The sequence below is a fragment of the Anastrepha obliqua genome, chromosome 2 (genome assembly GCF_027943255.1).
Source record: "Anastrepha obliqua isolate idAnaObli1 chromosome 2, idAnaObli1_1.0, whole genome shotgun sequence".
NCBI classification, from domain to species: domain Eukaryota; kingdom Metazoa; phylum Arthropoda; class Insecta; order Diptera; family Tephritidae; genus Anastrepha; species Anastrepha obliqua.
This window is the reverse complement of record NC_072893.1, coordinates 102,980,933-103,007,186: the sequence shown is the minus strand read 5'-3', so window position 1 is coordinate 103,007,186 and position 26,254 is coordinate 102,980,933. Positions and strand designations below refer to the sequence as shown.

Here is a 26,254-nt window from a genome sequence, read left to right as displayed (position 1 = left end):
CCTACGTTTTCTCAGTGAATTATGAATGGTAGTCATGCACCAACCCATTCGGCTACGGCAGCCGCTTATTTAACATTAAAAAAAAAAATAAATAATTGGCGTTGTTCCACAAATGGAGGGACCTACAGTTTCAAGCCGACTCCGAACGGCAGATATTTTATGAGGAGCTTTTACATGGCAGATTTAACATTACTTTAACGAAATCTGCTTGGTTTTTTAATTTCAGAGGATTCAGCTCAGAGATGTAGTGGCCACCGTAAAACGTCTTTTTTGAGAGGAGCTCCCGGAGATCAGATGTAGCTCCTTTCCAAATAAATATTTTTACTAATACTAATCTTAAAATACAGTTAAAAGATAACGTAATATGTTTACAAATCTTTAGATCAGTAAATTTTAAAGTTTTCTCAGAAAAAATTTTATAAAATTCGCTTTTTTCGGCCTTATAACTGTATATAACCCCTTAAATAAAAAAACATCAGTAAATGAAATGCAAAATAACGAGCTTAGGTATAACATGATTCTATTTTGTTCATCAAAATTTTTTCCATTTCATCACCACTGCCAGACGAAGAACATTCCATTAGCATTAGCAAAAGATACCTTCAATGCTTTGGATTTGTATTTCGGAAACTATATCTATTTCTTTGGCGATTCCTATTTAATATATATAATAATATAATATAACTTTACAATTATAATATTTTAATATATAATAATATTATACATTTTATATAAAATATATTCTATTTACTTACATTCTCCATTTAAATCACCATTTTTATTGAAATTTAGAATTTTGGCTCAATTCGTAAATTTTAAATTGTGTTCTTTTTACTTGCGGTCAGCTGTTTTACTCACTTGCAAATATTTACAAATAACAATTTATCCAATAAAAACTTGAAACTTCCCCTCAAAATGAAATGTCATTTTGCTTTCTCACTTTCCCCTACTTTGCAAGTTTTTTGGATATATGAACACCAAAACTTGATAATTTGTGAGAATTGTTACAAATTATTTGCTTCATGAACAAACCTACTGAGAGCAGTGGTTTTTTTGAATGTGTTCCGGAAATTGAGTTTTTCTTCGGGTAAGCGTTCTCGAATCGTGTTTTTGTATACGTTAACATCACTTTTCCTTAAAATTGCTTTAACTTCACGCAACGATAAGTTCGGTTTTGTCATAAACAAATCAATGCTCTCTTGATCTTGCTTTGGAGAGGTATTTTATTTGGTCCTCGTTCGGGAAAGTCGTCAACGTTTTTAACTTCGGTTTATCATTGCAATCATTTTCAGTATGGTAAGAATGAGCTTTAACATAGAAAACAAATTCAATTTTTCGATTTCAATAGCAAAAAATAGCCGAGATCCTCCTCCTATTTGTGGAGTGCGTTGTGATGCTATTCCACAAATGGGGGACCTCCAGTTTTAAGCCGACTCTGAACGGCACTTTTTTTTATGAGGAGCTTATTCATGGCAGGAGGTTTGCCATTGCCTGCCGAGGGACGACCGCTTTAGAAAAAACTTTTTCCTCACTTTGGTGTTTCACGGAGATTCCGAAACCCGAATCACACACCCACCCATTCGGCTACGGTGGCTGGCATTCCATTATTATTTAGTTATATTTAGAATGCAGAATTGTTTTTCAAATTTATTTGCATGATTTTATGTTTAAAATATGTTTTATAAAGCATTTCAATATATGAAGAATTCCCATTTGATATGTGTATACATACATATACCTATACGTACGTCATATAAAAATATTGAAATTGTTATAATACAAAAGAATAATAAATAATATAAAACAAAAGAATTATAATACAAAAGAATAGAATAAATTACTAATAATTTTTTGTTTGTTAATAAGTCTAAAAATAATATCACAAAAAATTTACCTAGCCAACTTATCTTATACCAAATTCTTTTATTTAACACGCTTCGCACTCCCAGTTATAATTTTATTTAGACGTTTTCAAAATCTTCAACTGTCTTTCAACCATGTACATGACTTCTTAGATTTATAGTGAACTTAAAATTGGGGTTTTTGTCATTATTGAAAACGTTTACTTACTTATCATTTGTTTGTGTAAGAGGTGAAAAGACGTAAATGTAAACAGAAGGCACACAAGGTCACTGTACTCCATTCAAGTGTTCAAGAGTTAATCAACGGTCAACGACAAACTGGGCAGTCAAATCGCAACTTGAACTCATCAAAAATCAGCAGAGAAGTTCAATACAGATAATTGGTGCGGAGCAGATATAGAAAATGCAAACAAATTTAATACTGACCATAATTATTTTAACTTCGGAATGTTCAAGTGCATACTCACAAACATATATGTTTGTATATTCATATGCACATATATTTATCTAGAGGTATACGCACATCACGTATGTATGTACAATATATACATACATAACTAAGTATGCATACATGAGTTTTAACGATTACCATTGGTGTACTGACTTACTGACGTTACTTAAGCAGCGCGTGCTTTTATACCATTGCACAATTGGCAATATAATTTTTTACATTCGCAGCTTTTTATGACACACCAATCAAACCGGATACAATGCAATATGCAATATATGTATATATATAAATATGTGCACGAGTATAAACAAATTAATATATTCCCATACGCATGTTAATATGAATACGCACATATTGACCCACATTAAAGTCGATATTCAAAAACGGTTAAATATGATACGTATGGCCTTTTAAACATTTCTTTTCATCTGCTCCCCTATATTCAAGCTGTGGGAAAATTAATACATAAATATATTACTCTGATTCGGGATTAATACATGCATATGTTAGCTCAGTTTCTCAAATTCCATGCAATGCTTACAATTTAACTTTCAACTTTTATATTTCGTAAAAGTTTCACCATTGGCATAACGTTTAGATTAAATTCAGTTTACGACTGTCATAAGCAGGGACATGTGGGGAAATAAACAAGGTGTATTTAAGTGGCGAAATGGTCGCGCACCTTATAGCTTCCTTTGTAAATGCGTATCTCCTGGTATACGTGACATTTTTAATATTTGTCATTGGGCAGACTTAAAGCGAAAGCTTAATTTAAAAATAACCGCAAATATTTCTTGTTGTACCTGGGCTTGTGTTTTACCGATGGAAAACATATGAGTCAAAAACCATATAGATTTGAAATACTTATAATACGATTTATAAAAAAATACAATTTTTTATTAATGGCAAATTCAGACCATTCCGGTCACGATGTATAAAATGCAAAGATACAGCCAACATTAAATTGCTAACCGGCTCTCAAAGTTTTTGAAGGAATCAGCTGATTTGCTGACGTAATAAGTGAGATGACAGCGGTGTGTTTACAAGAGAAGTCGGTAAAAACTGTCATATTAAAAAAAAATCAACGCTATTTCGTTTGCGTCGAAGAGTTTTCTATATCGTGGTTACCGTCTGAACCAATACTTGAGCAACAACACCATTTACATGTACATATTTTGAAAAGAGATTCCTAAAATCAAAATATAGGCTGATGGTGTATTAAACAGGTCACAACTCCCAAGTAATTGAAAATTTTCATTTACCTGGGATTTGTTGCTAGTGTGTGGCCCAGTGTGGATTTTCTTATTTTTTCTACTGCCCGTCGTCGAGGTAAGAATAAGTGTAAAAATGACAAGTGTTAATAAAAAAATTTTAGAAGAAGAAAAAGTGTTTCAAAAATTAGCCATCGTTATGACAAATAAGTGAATTATTCAAAACATCTTTTTTTTTTCTTAATGTATGTACGTACGACGATCGCAACGAAATGATAATTTATAGATTTATGTACAGTGTGTGTGCTACGGACTAGTTACAAATCGCCGAGAATTGTACCCTGTTTATGGTCAGCTTCAAGTTACAGCGAATTGCGATAAGTTTCCGACTATTTCATTATCGTGTATCGATTGCTTTCCTGCCCGTTTATCATTGAATCATGTTGTTAAATACGAATGTTAAGAGTCATGAGCGCAGTGTTTTGTATGCGCTTATGAAATAGTTCCGAATAAAATCAACTTTTTCATCGGTTATAAGGAATTGCCAACGATCATTTGTTTCGGTTTAAGCTCATAAAAGTTAAGGAAGGCAGAGATTTTTCCAAATTTCATTCGATTCAGTCCGTATATTGTTAAATTTTTCAATTAGCGGCAACAAATAAGTACTCATTATGTTTGCATCACTAAGTTGAACTCCAAATAAACATGAGAAGAGCACAAAAGGAAATACCAAGAAATGTCGAAATACAATAAAGAAAACGAAGAGCAACGGCGACGCGAAATCAACTGTCTGCTGCCGTTGGCGTTGCTGTTAGTTGCTGTCTTTTTACTTCTCCAGTCATCAAATCATAGATGATGAAGTGATGCAATTGCAAAGTGTTTGGTAAAGAAGTTGGTCGGTTGGTTTCGTGGTTCGAAAGCAGTTTAATTCTTATTATTTTCTCCGGTTTTTCTGAGTTTTTCACTCTTATCATATTTTCTTGACAAATTAAGTGCGGGCGGAAACGGGACTATTGCGGTATAGAAGTAAAATTGTGCTAATTGCAAAACAATGAAATTTACTACGTAAACCTAAGAAAGCTGTGGTGGAGGTGGTGGAAGTAAAGAAGCTTTAAAAATTGTGAATACAATTCGAAGTGAAAATCCAAGGAATGGAAAGGAAAGTGAAGTGAAAAAGTATACACAAACTAAACAATGAAGTTTGATTTAAACCTTCTAAAGCAGTATTCATATTATTTTGTTGTTGAATAAAGAAGGAAATATTTCTAAGTGGGTTAAAAAGGTAGTGTTCTTGTGATAAACAATAGAAAAATGCATGGAATGCGAGTAACAGAAGTACGCAGAGTTTTTGTATTTTTTCTCATTGTGAATGCATTGATGCATTATGATGTACGAGCACTTGCAGCAAGCGATGTAGAGCAGGTAGTGGACAAGGAGGAATCCAGTGCAGCACGAGTGGCCACAGATGTGACTACGAATATGACAACAGGAATACCACGAATTCCTCCCCCACGGGTGAAGTTAAACAAATGTTGTCGATACAATGAGCACATGAATTTAAATGAGACCTGTGTTATGGGCAACTCCGAATTATGGGTGCCCCTGATTTTTCTGATTAATCGAAGACAATATTATACACCACAAGGGGGTAAACCCAAATTCATGACGTTCCAAGAAAATGTCCGCCCCATGGTGGATGCAACCAGCATTATTTCAATGCAGGATGTGGAGGCGGAAAACTACGTAAAAGAGCAAAAACGTAATTGTACGTCGGATGAATTGGAATTTTTTTCAGCTGGCGGAAATTGGTTAATATTCTCAAATGGCTCGTTATTTTTGGGGGAACGCAAGCAGTTTATTGAACCGCAACGCTTTTGTGTCGATCGAAATGGCGTACTCGTCTGCTTTCCTCGCGAGAGTAATGGTAAGCAACGAATAAAGATAAGAAAATGCTGCGGATGGAATGGTATTTATGATGCTGCAAAGAAACAATGCATATTTCCTGGCAGCCATAGTGACGCTAATGCCATCGCTACTGCTGAGTTGCCATTGAATAAGAGTTTGTACGAGACAATATACGGGTTTCCTGCATGCCACAAAAAAGATATACCTTATGCTATTGCTGGAGATTGGCATGAAAACCAACTGGATAGTGACAATGGAAATCTTAAATTAGCCCATAAACAAATAGCTACAGGTGATTATTGTCTAGAGCATTTGAGCAAAAACGATGCAATTGTCGCAATCAAAATATTCACTTGCCTTCATCACTTCTCTACTGAGGCTCCTGCCAATGCTATTGCTGCAGTGGGTAGCACATCCAGTGACAGAATACAAGTAGCTGCGCTCAATATTGGCATTGTGATTTCAGTCGTTTTCTTGGGTGCCACATTGGTTGCTGGTTATATGATGCCATCTGTCCATCATATGCTACACTGGCGTTGTCAGATTTACTATGTTTTTTGCTTGTTCGTTGGAGACTTAATACTCGCCTATACACAACTATCACGGACACTTGAACATGGCTCGTTAACCTGTCTACATTTGGCCAGCATAATGCACTTCTTCTTTCTATCGGCTTTCTTTTGGCTCAATACAATGTGCTTCAACATCTGGTGGACTTTTCGCGATTTTCGGCCGAGTTCGCTCGAACGTAATCAAGAGTTGTTGCGGTTACGCCTTTATTCAGCATACGCTTGGGGTGTACCGTTGTTGATAAGCGCTATCGCGTACATCGTAGATCATTTGCCTGAAACTCAGTTATTACGACCCGGCTTTGGCGAACGCAGTTGCTGGTTTAGCGGAGAGCACTTATCGATATTTGCGTATTTCTTTGGACCAATTGGACTTCTACTATGCGTTAATATTATGCTTTTCATATCAACAACGCATCAATTGACATGCGGTTTGTGGAAACGTGATGATGTCAAATCGACCACTGAGAAGACAGCGCTGGGCAAAGTGTGCTTGAAGCTGGTTGTGGTAATGGGTGTCACCTGGATAGCCGACGTGATTTCTTGGCTGGTTGGCGGACCATATTCTGCTTGGTTTTTCACCGATATGATAAATGCCTTGCAGGGCGTATTTATTTTCATTGTAGTAGGTTGTCAACCGCAAGTATGGGCTGCCTGCAAGCGTTTTTGCTGTCCACGTTCCCGTCAAGAGATTACAAATACAACAAATGGTGTTCAGCATTCAAGTTCATCCCAGGGTCTTCCGTCGGTGGGGGGATATGCTGGTGGCGAACACACGCAAAATACTTCTGTGAATACGACGACCATTAGTAGTACCCAGTTGCAGACTAAAACCAAAATACCAATGGAAACAGTATGTTAAGGTAAAATTTTTTAAATTTATTCTACAATTTAAGAATATAAACATATGCACGTTATTATCAATTGGTATTGATTTTTTGGTTTTTATTGATATTAGTTTTGATTGATATTTGGTTTGTTACAATACAATCGCGAAATAGCTATATAGCAAACAAATTTTTTTTTGTGATAAAATAATCAGAGGTGAAATCTTTTTACCTCTCGGTATAAGGGACGAAAACAAACATAAGAATAAAATATGTTAAAGGATTTATGTCCGCCTTTTATTATAAAAATTTAATAATTTCAAAGGTGTAAAAGGAAATAGATATATGGGACAAATTTAATATTTAATTAATTAAATCTTAAGAAAACAATATAAAGTGTCCGGCACACGAAATGTAACCAACTTCAGACCGCTCGCGCAGCGTATACACGGCCATCTAGTTGGCTAAATGGCAGTCCAGAGTATTGTTTACAACCGCGCGGAAGCATTTTGCCGTGAGTAAACGAGAAAAAAGGAAATCAGTAATGAATTTCACGCGTAATAGGGCGATTGCTTTATATTTGGCTATAGTTCGTGAGCTCGAGCACCTTAAAGTACTCGTTACAATGATACTGGTAGCTCTGTAAAACGTCGTGGAGGTGGTCATCAATCACGTGAAATGGTTAAAAAAATGAAGAAGCGACTTGAGCAAAATCCCCGACGAAGTGCCAATCAAATGGCGAAAGAACTGAAAATATCTGACCGTAGCATCCGCCGCATACTGAAAAATGATCTCAAAGTCAAGCCTTACAAGATCCAAAAGGCGCATAATTTCACACCAAAGCAGCAACAAGTCAGACTTGAGAGAGTGAAGGAGTTGTTTCGCTTGGCCGAAAGCTGATGAAAACATTTTTCAAATTGAGCAATTCGTAAACTTCCAAACCGATAGGGTTTATGTGACTGACCGTTCATACAGGAATTTGAGTCATCCATTGGCCACCAGGAGGCAGCACCCGCCATAGGTAATGGTTTGGGCCGCTGTAACCGAAGATGGGCGCCCTCCAATCGTTTTTATCGAGCATAGCGTCAAGGGAAATGCGAAAAATTATCGGTAAAATATTCTGGAGGTTGCTTTGAAGCCGTGGGCAGACAAACATTTCGGTGGCAGACCATGGACGTTTCAACAGGACTCGGCACCGTATCACAAAGCTCGAGTGAACCAAGAATGACTAAAAAAAAACTTTCCGAATTTCATAACGTCCACACAATGGTATTCAAATTCACCAGACGCAAATCCGATGGATTATTCGCTTTTGGCTAATTTAGAAAGCAAGGTCCGAACTGAAAGCTTCACCAGTCTCGAGGCGCTGAAAAAAACCATTGCCCGCAAGTGACCCATCTCAAGGTCATAGTCAAGGCAAAAGATGGTCATATCGAGCAAAAGTAAATTGATTTTTAATTTTGTGTTATTTTCGCACATTTTTTACTTTGAATTGAGTAAATGTATTGTAATTTTCCAAACTAAATCTATGGCCTTTTTAATTGGTTACACTTCGAGTGCCTCACCCTTTTAAATAACACTTAATGGCTTGAATGCCCTCCGTTATTTATTGTAATTTAGTCTGAAGACTAACAAACAGTGAGATTGATTTTTGCCCATTCCTCTTGAATAGCTTTTTTAATAGACTTATTAAATGGAGACGCGAAAAACTGCTTTTACGCTTAGCGCTAGTACAATCCTATTGATATGTCCAAGAGTCATCGTGAAATTTTTCGGCAAAATTCAATAAAACATTATCCAAGACCTTTAAGTAATTTTTTGCGTTTATCTCATAGGAAACAAAAAAAAAATGGAGTCTTGCCATGGTCGCTAAAATCACCACAGGTCGTAATAGAAACACCGTGAAAATTTTTGGAGTGACGCGTTTGTTGTGGCTCTTTCCAATAATTCTGACAACCATCAGGCCTGTCGAGATTTTTTAGCATCGCTAAAAATCATCGCCATTCATGATCCCAGAACTTATATTTATCAACGAATTCGAGTATAGCTGCTTCGTGGCGTGGGCCAAGCTTCAGTTTAGCCAGTTTATTTTGATATTTTAAATTCGAATCTTCACTCAAAATTTGCTGTATTCTTCTCTTTGTAATGTGGAGAGAAAGTTCACATCTAATTTGATTAGGGCTGATGTTTTTATGGTCAGCCAACTGTCTTACCGCTCTCTTACACCTGTCATCAATCATAGTCTTTGAACCAGTTCTTTTAATTTTTTAAGATTTTTCAAAAAGTTGTGGTTGGTGTATTTATTTCGATTTACTTTTAGTGCTATTTCGCGAACTGAGACTCCCGGATTCACTATAAGCTAGAATACCAACATACTGTTTGGTAGATTGCTGCGTTCCAGTGTTCCTCTGTGTCCTAAAAAGGTATTTTCTCCGCATGAAAATTATTTATTTGCTAACGGAAACTACTCAACTTACCTTAGGGAATGTTATAAATTGTGAAATTTGCATAAAAATATCACGCAATTGCCACAAGCAGAAATAAAATCTTAACCAAAGCTTTTGCCCTTTATAAGTATTTCTCTCAAGAAATTCGAATTTCAAGAAACGCTTAAGCGTAAGGAGACTTGAAGCAAAAGAAAAATTAATTTAAGACCATCACTAGTTCGTGTACACATTTAAATACATTATAAGGCAACTAAAAACAATATTATGCAGGTAGTTTAGAAGAAAAATTATGAAGTTGGGTATGGTTGTAGGTATCGGAAGAATGAGGTAATTGATGCAGTTCTTATTATCTCGAAACCAATAGGAACTGGGCCTTTCCTGAAGATGGGACAGCATAACATCACGGAAGAGTTAAGAGATGCAGAACTAAGGCTACCGAACTCAAGCCAGTACCAAACAGTGGGAAGTAAGGATCTTGGCATGATCGGCCAGAAGAGAAGCACATACGCTTAGCTCAGAAAGAACTGGATCTGGATGAGGTATTGTGAAGAGTAGATACGCACAAAAATTCGCTAGTTAGAATAGAGGTCATACAATATGAGGGCGGTTCAATAAGTACCCGTGTTTGATGACAGAGGGCGTTCCTGAGGGAAATTGGTGTTAGCATCAAACGACGACAAAATAAATTTCAGACTGATTGATAAGTTAATTTGGATTTGGCAGCTATTCGAAAAGGACGTGTTTCGTGGTTTTCGCTTAGATGGTAAAAGAGCAGTATCGTTCGGTAATTCGCTTCTTTTTGGATGGGAAAAATGCGAGGAGATAACAGCAAAGTTGGATCCTGTCTATGGGGAGGCTTCGCCATCTATGACCACAGTGATATTGGTTCACGGAGTCTAAACGTGGGTGAACATCGGTTTTTGATTAGGGGCGACCAGAACGCCCGGCAGACGTGGTTACCGAGGAAATCATTCAAAATGTCCACGACATGATTCTCGGTTATCGACGAACGAAAGTGCGCGAAGTAACAGGGATCATAGGTTTGTCGACCGGAACCGTAATTAATATTTTGAAAAAATTGTCGGCACCATGGTTGTTGCGATTGCTCACGGTCGACAACAAGCGGATGTGGCTGTTAATATCGAATCAGTGTTTGGAGTAATTTAAGTGAGTTCCGAAGGAATTTTTGCACCGAGTTGTCGCCGTTAATGAAACCTGGATTCATCATTACACTCCAGAAACTAAGCAACAATATAAACAATGGATTTTTCCCGGTAAATCTGCTCCAAAGATTTCTCCATGGGTTTTTTAGAAAAAGGAAGAACGATCACTGAACAATACTACAGTGAGTTATAGGACCGCTTTTACAAAAAACTGAAGGAGACACGGCCGCACTTGGCGAAAAGGAAAGTGCTGTTTCACCACGATAACGCAGCAGCACATTTATCCGGAGTTATCGCGCCAAACTGCATAAATTGCTGCCGCACCCGCCCTATGTACTATGGAAAAAAATGGGAAAAATGGTGTCTTCATTTCTAATCGTGTACGCCAATTCGAAAAATATAGTTTTGAGAAAAACGCGTCTAAAGTTTGAATACATAACTATACCTCTCCCTGCGCTCGAACGCAAAGAATAGAGTCGTCACGGTTGACGATCTATAATATGAGAAATACTTAAATTAACGTTCTAACAATTTTTTGACATATCTTAAAGGATTGTATTAATATTTTATAAAAAAAAAGTTTGTTTCGAAATTTTACAGGTATCTGTCCCCTTAAGCAGGCTTATTACAGTACCTTTGAGTTTAGCTCTGAAATTGATCTTTTAACGCAGTTTTGAATATACAGTCTGTCTAATGGAAGCGTGACCACCATAACTTAGAAACTATTTGAACAATTTACTTCTAACAAACTGATTGTATGGGCTTATAATATTTATTATACGCAATACCTTCTGCTTAAATATGAAGGAGACGGTATCAATAAAACGGTCCGCGGATGACATATGGCAAAAATAATTTTTTTGTTTTTTGGTAGGACTGTTATAAGCTTACATGGCAAATTTCAGCGTGATATGTCACATAGTTTGTTTTCTGTGCTACTGTAAACAAGTCAAGCTCGAGTGTGTTCTTCGAATTTAACGATGGAAATTCAAGTTGAACAAAGAATTTGTTTGAAATTTTGTTATTCCAACAAAATTTCGGCTTCAGACGCCTTAAAAATGTTGCAGACAACCTATGGGGACTCTGCTCTATCGCGTGCACGTGTTTTCCAGTGGTACAAATCGTTCAAAGAGGGCCGTACATCGGTTGAAAACTTGCCTCATGAACGTCGTCCAGCAACATCAGTAAACGACGAAAACATCGGAAAAGTAAAGGAAATTGTGTTGTGCTTGAAAATCGCACAAATCGCAAAATCGGTTAACGCTGAATATTATTTAGACGTTTTAAAGCGTTTGCGCGAGAACATTCGTCTTAAAAGGAAGGAATTGTGGGACAACAAGTCATGGTTCTTGCATCACGATAATGCACCATCTCACACATCACGTCTTGTTCGCGATTATTTGAACAAAAATAATGTTAATATCGTTCCGCAAGCACCGTATTCGCCTGATATGGCTCCATGTGACTTTTTCCTGTTTCCCAAGCTCAAGTTGCCGCTCCGTGGAAAACAGTTTGAGACAATTGAAGTCATAAAAGAGAATTCGAAGAACACACTCGAGCTTGACTTGTTTACAGTAGCACAGAAAACAAACTATGTGACATATCACGCTGAAATTTGCCATGTAAGCTTATAACAGTTCTACCAAAAAACAAAAAATTTATTTTTGCCATATGTCATCCGCGGACCGTTTTATTGATACCGTCTCCTTGATATTTGAGCAGAAGTTATATTCAATAAAATGAACAGTCACCATCATGAGCTATAATGGCTTCACATCACGTCTTCGAGTCATAATTTGTGTTAATTTCTACGCAAGTTGTGGAGGTAATTGGCGCCAAATCAGCCGAATTGGCCGTCACCTTGAAACCTTGTAAAATCCAAATTCCAAATATCTTCGCAGCTGTCGGTAATTTATCAAAACTGCATTCACGCTTCTATTAGACAGACTGTACATACATTTTTGTAGAAATTTTTTGCGTTATTCGTCAGCACTGTACTTCTTCTAAACTCAGCATATTTACGCACATAAATTATTATCTTATTTGTATCTACTTGACCGAAATTGTTTTTTGTGCCTTAAAATTGCCAGTGGAATACTATTCTACGGAATATTACCCATACTCATGCGTTTTCAAGTATTTTATGATTGCATTGATTCTTTTTACCGCACACCCACGTCACATCCAGCCCAGTTTATACTGATTTTTTAGGATATGTATACATTTACATGTATAAATTTAATTGTTATGCCCCTGTGAGTGTGTGCGTGTGCGTGCGTGCTATATTCCTACAAATACTTGCTTTTCATAAATTAGCACACTTAAAATTTCTGCAATGCACCGCCTCGGTGCTCCAACGCTTTGAAATTGAAAGCTTTAAAAGCAATACAGACAATTAGTGAATGTCTTAATTAATTTCTAGAAAATAAAATAAATAAATAAAATGATTCATATAAACATTTGCAAAGTCTTTGCCTGTGGGATGTTCTTAGTGCTTCTACTTCTGTTCTTTTGAAACAATTTCCTTATTGCGGAAAATCAGCAGTGCTTCTGGAAAATCGCAATTTACGAAGTTGAACAAGGCAAAAAACTTAACTAAATATGTACATTAAATTGATGACTGGTGAGCTCTTGAATATTAAGCATACAATAAAAATCGACATATTTACATATGCCCTCTAGAAAAATCCACTAGAACCTAACTGATTGACTTCTTTAGAATTTTGTGAATTCAAAACTGACGGTTTCAAATAAGTAAATGATGAATTTTACACTATTCTAGTAATTATTAATTGAACTCAGTTGCATCGCATTTTCTATAATTCGGAAATGGTACTTACTGTGGTTTGGCATATTCTGAATGGCTTTGCCAATAGGTCTGTGAAAGTTATATCTATTCCCTATTTTTTAAGGGCAGTATCGCTATTCTTTCTGATAGCCAAGCTGCAATCCAAGCACTGGATTCGGCTACAACAACCTCTAAAGTGGTGTAACAAAGTCAGAATAGCCTTGCCACCTTGAGTGAAAACCATAAAGTTACTTTGATCCGGGTCCCGGGACAACGGAACATTGAAGGTAACGAAAAAGCAGATGAACTGGCAAGAGGGGGATCTGCCATGAATAACACTCTTGCAGAACCGGTATTCACACCATTAGGTGCAGTCAAGAATGCAATTTGCCTAAAATACCTTCGAATGGCAAATTGTAGATGGAGAGACCAAACGAAATGCAAAATTAGCAGGACGTTATGGCCCACCTACAACCTCAAGTAATCGTCGACATTGATAAACATGGAACGACGGGACGTCTGTAGACTAGGGGCAGTCATAACTGGCTTTTGGTCTATCGGAGTACAAGCTGAAGCGCTGGTGCGGAAACGCTAGTTGGATTCTGGATGAATCACCACTCTAACCAACCAGCCAAACAATATCTATTCCCTATGCAGCGTTATTACAAGTTTATCATGGAGCTGGATTTGATGTCTCTAAAGCTGCTCAAGGTGTGTCGTAAAAGTTCCCGGATTAATCTAAAATTAAGAATATTTAAAAGTATTTTGGCGAACTTGTTTTATTTCATTTAAAATAGTTTCCCTCGCTCACTGAAAACTGCTATTCACGGTCAAGAATCATATTCAAATACTTATTTAACTCGTTTCTGGAAATCTTGCTCACGATGGGAGTCGTCGACAATTTAATATCTTCAATGCCTGTATAACGTTCTCCTTTTATGACCACAGACGAATACGTTGAGTAGTTGATAGACAGACTGCCGTTATTGGTTAAAAATTTCGTCATTAAAGTTGAACTATGAGCGATATTTCACGATATTCTGGTTGATCACAACGAATTTGCCCCAGCAAACGCTTCATAACACCAAGAAAAACATAGCATTAACTTTTTGTTCCAACGCAATGCAAATTCGGCTCTATGAATTCTACTACAATTGTGAGCGAAACTTGGACTGCCACGTAATTTGGGAATTCGGCACCCGAAATGTACACGATCATTTCACACATATTCATACACTCGTGCAGTCATTGTTCAGACGGCAAAGAAGTGTCATTTGTTAATTTTTTCGTATATCACCGAAGTGGCGGCAGCCAATCGACTGATTCTGTGAAATTCTCTCAGAGCCGAATAACGGTTTGTTAAAGAGCTCACCTTTAAAATATTTTCTCTACGCCGTGCCACTGGTTACTGAGACACAAGGTGAAGTCTAAAATAAACAAGACTGAGCTAAAATAGAAACGACAGGAGCTTTGTTCTGATAACTTCGAGTTTATTTATTCAAAATAGTCCCCTCTGGCCTTGATACACTGTTTTGCGCGATCTGAAAGCTTTTCGAAAGAGTGTTTCAGGTCATTGGCTGGAATGTCCTTTAGGATGTCGGTACAAGCTTTTTAGATGGCCTCTACGGACACAAAACGTTTTCCTTTCATGGCAAAATGCAATTTTCCGAATAGGTAGAAGTCACAGGAAGCCATATCAGGCGAATACGGTGAGTGATTGATGGTTAAAACGCGTTTTCTAGTCAAAACATTAGTCACATCGCCAGCTTCCTCCTTAGCGCTTTAGAACGCCAAGATAGAAAATTGCGGTGACGGTTTGGCTCGTTGGCACGAACTTCTCGTTGACAATTCCCATGGAATTGAAAAAGCAAATGAATATCGACTTGATTTTTGACTTTTCCAAATGCGATTTTTTGGGTGGTGGCTCGTCTGAGGCCTTCCATTCATCTTGGAAACACCACGTTTCATCACCAGTGACAATGTTGTAAAGGAAATTCTCATCTTTTTTCGCCTCTTTAATGAGGTCTTTCGAATGTTGAATTCTGATCAATTTTTGGTTCTCAGTTAATTCCGCACAAGCAAAGCCCAAATGTTCAAAATGATCAGTTAAAATGCGATAAATCGATGTTTTGGATAAAACGATGACTTCGGTTAATTTTTGATAAATATACGAACAATTTCGATGGAGTTTTCGGTGATTACTGATTTAGAGCCAACCATCTCTGAAACGTGTAAACCATTCATAAACTTTGGCACGAGATAGTCAATCATTGCCATAAATTTTTTTCATCAATTCAAATGTTTCGGTAAACGTTTTACCGATTTTAAAACAAAATTTGAAATTAGCTCTTTGTTCGAAACTCATTTTTGTACCGATGACTCAAACACAACCGATATTATTAGGTTCAGGTTGAGAAAAGCTGAGTTTCATTTGTTCCTTTTTTCATTGAAAACAAATTTTTAATATTTTGTCAAACTTTTCAATACAGTTATTGTTCTTATTGGCACACTACGTCGCCATATTATATTTTCGTTGGGTATAGGCTCAACAATTTTCGATCGTGTTTAATCCCTGTAAGTTCCCAAAAATTGGCCTCTTCGCATTGTTGTTGTTGCAGCAACATAAACACTCCTCATAAATGTTAGCGGAATGCTGGTGGAGTGGCAGTCCTTGGCTGGATATGAATCCGGGTCATTCGGATAACGTGGAATAGATTGTCTTGAAGCGAATGAGGCAGAGTATTCTTACTTCTTACGGTAAAAAGCGCGTTCGATTTATAAAAGATGCTGGATTGCGAGTTAATGTATTGGCTTACGAATCGAAACGATTCATGATTTAAAAAAGGTCTAAAGTATTTTGATATTGAAAAGACATATACCCGTCACGATTGAGCACGTCAGACATATACCCATCACGCTCCTTTCTAAAAATTGAACTAAATGAGAAACTCTGAAGTTCTTGAAACGCAGTCGATATGGGAACTCTCATCCTCGTAAAAACTGCCAAAATTACGCTAAGAACGTGGAATACGAAAACAGCAAACTTTATTTTATCACCGTCTAGAAAAGCCTGCAAAATAATTGGTTGGAGTACTGACAGGACACTGTCTCACCCCACATCTCGCAGCCAAAATGGGATTAGTCCAGAGCGATGCGAGTACCACATGCAATGAAGCGAATGCTAGGGGTACTTTGAAACACTTACTTTGCTACTTCCCTGCTCTTTGTAGAACTCGACAAATGTACCTAGGATCAACATATTTTTCATTATTGAGAGATGTTGCTGACAAAAGGCTGATGAACGGCTTGTTAAAACTCGCGAAGGCGTGCACAAAGAATTACGTAAAATAATAATGACTTCAAATAGATAGCACTGGTAACACAATGGACCCTAGAGGTCTAAGTTAGATCGTTTTACAGATCAGTTAGCACTACTTAACCTAACCTTACTGTCAATAGAAACTATCAAAAGTTTTGAAATTTCCATGGACGGTGTGCAACTTGCCGTATTGAAGCTTAAACCTAATCCTAAAGCAAACAGTGAGGGCTTTTCTTTACAAATACTCAAATTTTGCTGTTATTTCGTTTCGTATCGATTGATTTTTAGACAATGGCATTTTTATTGATTCGTGGAAGCTCTGCTCGATTGAACCTATCTACAAATCAGAGAGCAAAAAAAAAATATTTACCAAATTCGCTTTGAATAAGATTGTTTGGTCAAATGGTACTCCCTCATTACCAGATAGAATAATTTACTTTTAATTAATTTTTTTTTTTTAATTTTTTCTATGGCAACATTAACTGCAATGAGTTCACCAATCTCTTTCAAGCTCATATCTCACACCATAGACGCAACTAAAAAAACAGCTGCAGCTCCCACTTACCCAGTTACCCAGAGATGCTACCACTAAAGTCATCAAATTTGAAAATAAATTCAGAAATGAACTGGACGAGAAGATAAACTAGAGTAGACACGCATTTAAAAGGAAACTCCTGGAGTGTACCCTGGCTCGAAGACTCCAGAAGGCAATGGCATTACAATATATGAACCAAAACCAAGTATTCTGTGGTAGTTTTCCAAGCATTTTCCTAGCGGAGATGTATACCATTTGTTTATGGCCAGAGATAAACTTATACAGAAATTTCCAGAATGAGCCATTCTAAGCGACGCTCAGGCGACACTCAAGGCTCTATCTTTCTGTGAGATTAAGTCCTCACTGGTTCTTGAGTGCATCAAGAAACTAAATCTACTAAGACTGTATAATCAGATACAGGGGTATACCTGAGAGAGAGAGGCTGCGGCCTCTTATTGTTTCTGCGCTCAATCTCAGTAGACTCCAATGTACATTCTCCTGGAATGCAGCGCTATAGCGCAGAGAGGGTCGAGACATATCCGTCAACTGGCAACGGCCAGAAGAAAGTCCAACCCAGCTCAATCCTGAGTTTAATGCGGACAGCTCTTCCAGACAACGAGTTTTTCAATCATTTTTGCGAAAAACTGAGAATATTTATTATTTTCAAATAAATAACATATTAATATTCATGCTGAAGTGAATATACAAAATTTTGTTTGAAATAAAAAAAAAGCAAAATGACGGCGCTGCAGCTGCTCAAACATGGCTCCTTTAATTTGCGCCGTGGAATGTACACTCTCTTGTAATTAACTGAAATCAACCAAACAAAATTTTTTTGTTAAAATGAGTTATTCCTCTTTGCTTTTACTTAGGTTAGGTTGAAGCGGTTGTCCTGTGGCTCATAGCCCATTGTGATGCCGCGTGGGGAGCTTGTCCCTATCTCTCCTAAAACCAGTGTGTGCTTTCTAAAAATTTTAAAATATCTTTGATTTCTGTAGAATTGAGATCTTCCAACTCATTAAAAAATTGTCTACCCAGAATAGTAAACCTGCGTCATGATAGAGCAGGACAGTGGCATAGTAGGTGCTCGTCCTCATCTAGACAACTTCTACAGAAGTCATGTGTTTCCACACCCATCCTTTGGGCGTGTGTACCTATTAGGTAGTGCCCCGTTATGACTGAGATCAATGTGCTAAGACTGTTTATTTTGGCTTAACAGAGATTCTGTGCGTTTAGCATTTAGAGTCGGCTACAGTTGACGGGCAATTTTACAGGTGGCTTCATTACGCCATCTTTCGTTTGCTTTCTTTACAATTTCTTCAAGGATGAGTAGCTTACATGCTTGTAAGGGTATCCCTATGTCATTATCTATGTACTCATCAGACAATTTAGTGCCAAGTCTCGCCAATTCATCGGCTCTACAGTTACCCTCAATGTCGCGATGGCCAGGAACCCATGTTACCTTTAGGGGAAATGACTCAGGCATCTCGTTAAGAGATGTGCGGCATTTCATGGCTACCTTGGAGGTTGTCGACTGTTTTGTGAGGGATTTTATCGCCGCTTGGCGATCAGTGAAAATGTAGATATCATTTCCGGATATCGCATCACACTGTATCAGTGTCGCGGCTTTTATTATTGCCATCAGTTCAGCCTGATGGGGGAGCCGAAAACTGAAGGAGATCTCCAGATGTTCGGAATATACACCTCCGCCCTCTCTGCCCTCGAGCTTTGAGCCATCTGTGTATACATGGATGGACTCGCCCTGTCTCTCATCGTCCCGTTCCCACTCTTCCCCTGAGGGTAGGAGGGTCGTAAACGATGTAATGGCAGGTATAGACGGGAGTGCATAGTCCACCAGTCCGGGAAGCCCCAAAGTGCCAGCCAGGATTTTACCGTGACCATAATCCGTGTTTGACCACTTATTTAGAGTGTTCAGCCTTATTACGTGCGTTATATATTATATTGCGTGCAGATCTACCGGAAGGAGGTTTAATGTCGCATATAATGCGTTCGATGGTGTGGTTGACATGACGCCGGTTATCAGAACAGATGCTAGTCTTTGATCCTTGTCAAGTTTCTTGATGTTCACACCCTTCTGAAGGGCATCCCACTATATTACAATACCATAGTAGAGAATTGGCCTAACCACTGCTGTGTAGAGCCAATGTATCATTCTGGGTTCCAATCCCCATTTCTTCCCAATAAGCCTTCCGCAGGAGTACATTGCGGTCATAGCTTTACGTGCTCTGTCTGCGACTGTGAGCCCCCAATTTAGCTTCCTATCTAGTACAAGTCCTAGATATTTTGCCCTTTCTATTACTCTAAGTGGTTTCCCTCCTAGGAATATTTGTTGAAGAGCAGATGTTTTGTGTTTCCTACTGAAAAGTATCAGATCCGTTTTTTCCGGATTTACTTCTGGTTCTTGACTTTTACACCAAAGTGATAATTTGATGAGAGATCTTTTTTGGAGATCACATAATGTGGTGTTTCCCCGAGATTGCTATATGATATTATTTGACCTCCAATTTTTTAAAGTTCTTGTAGAAGATTATTGACAGTTAGGTTCCACAGAAGTCTGGATATTACCCCACCTTGGGGTGTACCCCTGATCGGAAATTTTTTAATGGATGTGTCACCCAAATTTGCGCTTATCGTTCGCCCAGGTAGCATTCTTTGCTAGTATGCACGACCTGGTTTACCTTTGTCAGTGACATAAACCAATTTGTATTCTCTACTGCTCAAACCGCAAACCCGATCTTTTACGACCCATGGTTCTTGGCCGAGTACGATATCCTCTTCTCTTTCTGCGAGACGGAGGATGAGTGCGGCTGAGGTCGCCTTACTGTGGTAAAGATTGATTTGTACAATCCTCACCATCGCTTTTGTTCGTTATTGAAGGGCAGCCAACCACGGTTTGGACTGCGTTCTCTTCATCGGATGTAGGGGGGAGAGACTCCTCATCCACCATAGCAGAGAGATCGGAGTATTCCCCCTCCATGTCCTCTAAGGCAACCCTTTCGAAGAGTTCGCCTACCATGCCGGAGTTGGAAACCACCTCATCGTTGTTTGTCACAACCTCGTTCACTTCCGCAGATGAAGTCATATTTTCTGCGGAGGTGCTCTTGCTAGCTACATCCTGTCTGTAGACATGGAGAGTCAGCGCTTGGAAGCCGTAGTTGATCTTCCATTTCCTTCCGAGCAACTGGATGGAGGTCCTGGATTTCCTTTCAAGATGTCCCTGTACACCTTCCAAAGATTCCTATTTATTAAGTCCCAGTTTTCTTGAGAGATCGCACCATCATGGGAACTGCGATCAATCACCGCCCGCACATGGCTTCCTTTTGCTACTTCCGCGAAAGACCTCTTCGTCGTGACATTAGTCATTTGAGTGGCGGACACCTTAGTTCGTTTGGCTTCAACCGATGTCCTTGCACTCGATCGCTTGCGCTTGCCTTGTGCGGAGTCTATTTTGGCCTTCTCCCGGTGTTCGGTAATGAAGGCTTCAGCCCACGCTTTTGGGTCTGACTGTTCCTCCGTCAATCCTCTTCTCTAGTGTCCTTCAGTCTCTCCAGGATTCTGAAGGCCGATCGCCTGGTACGGGAGTACCTTTCTGACGCACTTATATGCTTCCGGGGGTGGGTACTAACCGGGGCAGTGATAGTGCCAGAAGGGCAGACATCAGAAGCCATTGGCTTAGCCATGTGGTGCGATGCTGTCGATATTGGCGGGGGTGTTTCTCCTTTCGGAGTTCCCGTGCCACCTGGAGTGACGGGGACAGCAAAGTCTGTTTGTCTTCTGGCAGGGCAGCTCTTGCCTCCCGAGGATTTTGCTGCGAGGGGGAGTCTACTGCTGGCACCAGACGTAGATGGTATGTCATCCTCAACTTGTCTTATGACAGGGTTGGGATTGTTGCCAGTAAGAGGTCTCGCTGCCGTAGAGGCAGTCCCTGAAGGGGGGGGGTAAGGGATAAACGCTAAAAAAAACACTTTTTTCATGAATTTATTGTAGCGAACCGGTTCAAGTCAGTTTATTAAAAGTTGTTGCATATTAATATATAAAGTAACATTTCAAGAATATTTGATAAAATTTTCATGTAAAAATATTGCAAAATGAGCGAATGAGAGCACATTTACGTAGACGTCTTTTCAAAAATACATTTTGCAGTAGTCAGCATATCTCAGCGTAGAATCATCTGAAATAAAAAAAATCGAATAATTTAGTTAAAGTATGAGTTAAACTTCCCCCCAACGTTTATTTTGACGATTTATTTTCATTTTCAGCCATTTGGTAGTCGTTTGAAGTAAAAAGTGATTTTTGACGAAAAAATGCCGCCATTTTGTAGGTGTAAAACCACCTTAATATAAAAAAAAATGGCGAAAAAGAGCGTTAGCGGGAGGTTTTTTATATGTAAAATATGTGTGCAAAATTTCAAAAGGATCGGTTGAGTAGTTTTCAAATGCCAATGACTACGCACTTTAAAAAAAAAGGTTCGAGAAAACCGCGTTTAAAGTTTTAAGTTATCTCGGCAGATGTTTGAGGCGGCTCGGCTTTATGCTCTATAACTTAAAAAGTTTTGCTCGGATTGACTTAAAATTTTAACACGGTATTTTTGAAATGTTTTACTACAATAACATGCAAAAAAAAAATCGATTTTTATCCCTTACCCCCCCTGAAGGGACGGAGCGGGAGTTAGGCCCTGGCTTGGCCACGGGCTTTACTCCACTTACGTTAATGGTCCTTTTTATTGAAAGACCTGACCCTCCTGAGGGATTTGGTTTTGATTTTGGGTTGCCTTGGTTGTCCGAGGCTAGGTTTTTTTTATTCATTTTCATAATCGTCCGCACTGCTCGACGTGGCAAGCGTGGCGGACTAGGATTTTTTAGGGGGGAAAGGGGAAACGTCGACCATGGCAGTCCCCTCTACCATAGCAAGGTCATTCTACCTCCTGAGGTGACCCAGTTTCAGAAGGGCGCCGTTAAAATACTGCCAGATACCCCTGCTGCAAACCATCCATTAGACACGGTGACGCGTAACACCCTGGATTAGGGGGGTACAGGAGAGGAGATGATGGGATACCAGGTTAGGGACTAACAGTGGATGGTCGTCGGTACGGTAATCTCCGCATGGTGATTGACTGACTTCCGCCGTTCTCTGGATGGTTGGCCAGCCAATACCCATGTGGAGCTTCCCTCTTAGTTCGTGGTGGGTTAACCCTCATGATATGGGGGCTAAACCAGCACTTAAGGGGGGGGGGGGGGGGGGGGGGGGGGTAGGGTTTAGCGCTAAAAAAACACTTTTTTCTTGAATTTTTTACAGAAATATGGCTTAAGATACTTTAATAAAATCAGTTGCATGTTATTGTACATCTTTTCAATAAGTTTTTAAAAAATATTAATAATAAAATATTGACAAATAAGCCCATGACAGAGTTTTTTTGGAGATATGTTTTTCGAGAGGTGCTCTGCGGTGCCAATCGGCATTCGTCGTAGAATCATCTGAAACTAAAAAAATCGAATTTTTCAGTTAAAGTATGACGTAATGCTCCCCCCTACATTAATAAAAAATTTTTTTTTTTCATTTTTGTAGTTTTGGTGGCAAAAAAAACGTAAAACGAGCATTTTTGGCGAAAAATTTCGCCATATTTGTAAGTGAAAAACAACCTAAAAAAAAAAATAAAAAAAAAACAGTGTAGGGGGGAGGTATTTTTGATTTAGAAAACGTGTGCCAAATTTGAAAAGAATCGGTTGAATAGTTTCGGAGTTGTGATTGGCACCGACTTTTAAGAAGTCGTTTCGGGAAAAACGCGTTTGAAAAAATGACTCTGAGAAATTATCGATGCTCCGCATTCGAGGTAGAGTGCCTACAAAGGCTATAACTTTGAGAGTTCTGCTCCGATCCACTTAAAATTTTGACACAACATTCTTGAAATGATTTACTATAAGATGAGTGAAGAAAAAAAAATTCGATTTTGTGACCCTACCCCCCCCCCCCCCCCCTTAAGCCTCATCCCCGCGGCAAGGAGACCAACTTGATGAGGTTGCACTTACTTTTAACGAAAAAAATTAAAATTTGAAATTTGAAAAAAAATTACACTTTTTTTTATAAACAAATTGATCAAAGTAATATTTTTAGTGATAATTAATATAAAATTTGAGGTACACGCAAAGGAATATTCCTGTAAAATTTTAAGTTGATATTTTGATTACTTTTTGAGTTATATTCGACATCGCGGTTCATTCGCTCTTACTCATTCAAGTTTTCGTTGTTACTCATCTTTCGTTACACGCTCATCACTTCACTGACTTTATAGTGACTTTTTAGACTTTCTATTAAGCTTAAGACATTGAAAAGATATTCTTTAGATTGTAAATGAATTTTTAAAGCAAAAAAAAAAAGGAAAATTTTAAAGTGCTGGAGGAGCTGCCCCCCTTAATTGGAGAACTGGCTTTGGAAGAGGTACTGTGATGATCAGAGGGCATAAAAGACCATGTGGTCGAAGTGCAAACCTCATACTCGTAGTAATGTATCTATCTATCTACCAAAACCAATAATTCAATGAATGAGCCTGTCATGTGTGTTGTGTTATAATTATAGGAAATTATAGATTTTAATGTTAATATTCAAACATTTTAACTAAGTCTTTCGGTAACATGAAACTAATTGTATTAGTCTGTAGACTGAAAATAAATAAATAAATGAAAAAATATGGTAATGCATAGTATGCCGGCATGTAATTTATTAAACAAAAAATTTATTTTTCGTACTGGCTAGCTTTTGGCAAAGCCGATAGCGATGCTGAACTAGATTAAGTTTTCTCTACGGGGTATAGAAGCATAAACATACTTGTATATACATATGTAGGCAAGTGTCTGCTCTTTACTCTATAAACATATTTATATGTATGTATATGCACGTAAGTATGTTGCACGCATTCAAAAAATCATAAAAAAATATTTTTTTTTCATGGTTGAATTTTCTTTGAGCTCTTTTGCTTTTGTAGACGTAGTAATTGTAAAATTTCATTTACACATGTTTTCAATTGTACCATTTTAGTTGTTGTTATGTATGTGTGTATTTACAAGTATATACCTGGCAGTGGTCAGACCAGGCCATGGTGTTTATGAGTCTGCTGTTGCTGCTTCTGAGTTTCTTTCACGTTTTGCAATCGCGCTCTTAGACACTGGCCTGAGGTCAATTGTGTCAAGCAAAAGTTGAACAATATGCGGCAAATATGTTACTTAGAGGAGGCAAATGGTACTCGTAAAACAAAAACAATTGAATTGAATTTAAAGAAGTCGACATTTTAAGTGTTTTTCAAATTACAGGCCTTGACTGACAGTCCTAAAATATGTAGGTTAGAATAACGGTGTTGTGGGTTTATTGCTTTATTCTTTAGCTGGCGCCAGTTTAAGATACGTACATAAATACGACTTATGTTGACAGTAATTACGAATCATATCGCTCGTTTCTTGGAAAATTTTCATAACCCAAAAAATCAAAAACTCGAGAAACACGACTAAAATTTTCAATCACTGTGCCTCCTTAAGTAGAAGTAAAGACACATTTTCATCTAATGAGGTACTGCTAATTGTACATATCGGCTTGTTTTTTTTTACGCAGCAGGGTTAGGCTGAACCCCTTTATGTACTGCGATCCAAAGTGCTTAATTTTAATTATTTAGTATTGCAAGGAATCGAACCTGCTCTTAGGAGGGAGCATTTGTAAGTCTTCATCCTCTACTATGTTCGAGCCCATGATTCTGTGTCTCCTGTGACCTAATGCTTCACAATTGATGATTAAGAGTCCATGGACTGTACTCCATCACAGCAGAATCTACATAAACCAGTTTTAGATTGTCCTATTATATCGAAATGTTTATTGCAGGCAAATAATCTGACGCCCTTTTTGTCTAAGATTTTGCTTTGTTGGTATTGAAGTTCAGGAAATTTTTTGGGTGAAGGCCGTTTGTGTCGTTCCAGTATTTCTTGGTTTTTATTTGGGTCCATTTTTTGGTTTCCTTTTTTAGGTGGCTTGAATTAACTGAAAGCTTCTAATAATTTTTGAAATTTTTTCCGATGAAGGCATTTTCTTCCATATAAAAATTAATTAGTTAATTAATTAATTAATTAGATTAATTAGATTTAGAAGTGTGTTATTTAACAGACCGTTATTCGGCTCTCAGCGAATTCGACAGAATCAGCTGATGGGCTGACGTCACTTGGGGTGTACTTACAAAAAAACTGAGATTGTGTTGGTGATATAAGAAAAAAATAACCAATGACACTTCGTTGCCGAGTGGGACGAGTGTGCGAATACATGGAAAATGCTCATACAGAATTCGGCTGCCGAATCCCCAAGTGATGTGGCAGCCATGATGTAAAGATTTTTAGATTTTTAATGGTGTGACTAATATCAGACCGTTAACCGGCTCTCAGCTAATTTGACAGAATCAGCGGATCAGCTGACGTACCAGGAGAAGTGAATTGGTTTGTTTACAAAAAAACTTGATTTGGTGATGTACGAAAAAAATAAACCAATGACACTTCGTTGCCGTCGGAACAACGTCTGATTGGACGAGTGTATGATTCAACGACTGTGTTAAATTATTATGCACATTTTAGCTGGCAATAAGATTGTGCTAGTGGTATACGAAAAAAAGTCAGCATAGTCTTCGCTCATGTTGCTTCGTTGCTATCTCAAAAACGATTGATTGCACGAGTGTGCGAATACATGTGATCATATAGAATTCGGCTGCCGAATCCCCAATTCACTTGTCAGCTAAAGTTCCCCTCATTATTTCCTTTTTCACCATAGTTAAAGAGCTAGCCTGATAGATCTATCTTGGTTAAAATCTGTTTTTAATTTGTCTGTAACTGTGGCCCCTTTGGTCTACTGTTCTCTTCTAACTAATGAATAAATATAATAATAAATTGAAGCTGATCCGAAGTTTGTTCTTTTTATGGTGGATAATCCGCCTTTCTTTAATCGCAAAGGGTTTTGATCTCTCCAAATATTATATATTTATTTCAAAGCCACAAAAATAAACAATTCTTTATGTAAGGTACAGTTCTTAGATTTCATAAATGGTTCAATTCATATTTCCAAAATTTAGTATTTAATAACTTGTATTATATTTTTAAAAACCCCAAACAAACATAAGCAAAAACCAGCAAAAAA

The 26,254-nt window shown here is 38.0% G+C and overlaps 1 protein-coding gene across 3 annotated transcripts in view; it reads left to right on the top strand.

Moving 5' to 3' along the window:
* Window positions 1-4,337: 4,337 nt before the first annotated feature.
* The window catches only part of LOC129237632 (probable G-protein coupled receptor Mth-like 1), a 41,121-nt gene continuing 19,204 nt past the window's right edge, over window positions 4,338-26,254 (top strand). For all 3 annotated transcript variants that reach the window (XR_008581765.1, XR_008581766.1, XM_054872505.1), the window contains exon 1: window positions 4,338-6,861. Coding sequence is in view for 1 of the 3 variants with exons in the window: in XM_054872505.1 (XP_054728480.1) it covers window positions 4,836-6,860 (2,025 nt within the window). In the remaining 2 variants the exon portion in view is untranslated. The remainder of the gene's footprint in view (window positions 6,862-26,254) is intronic.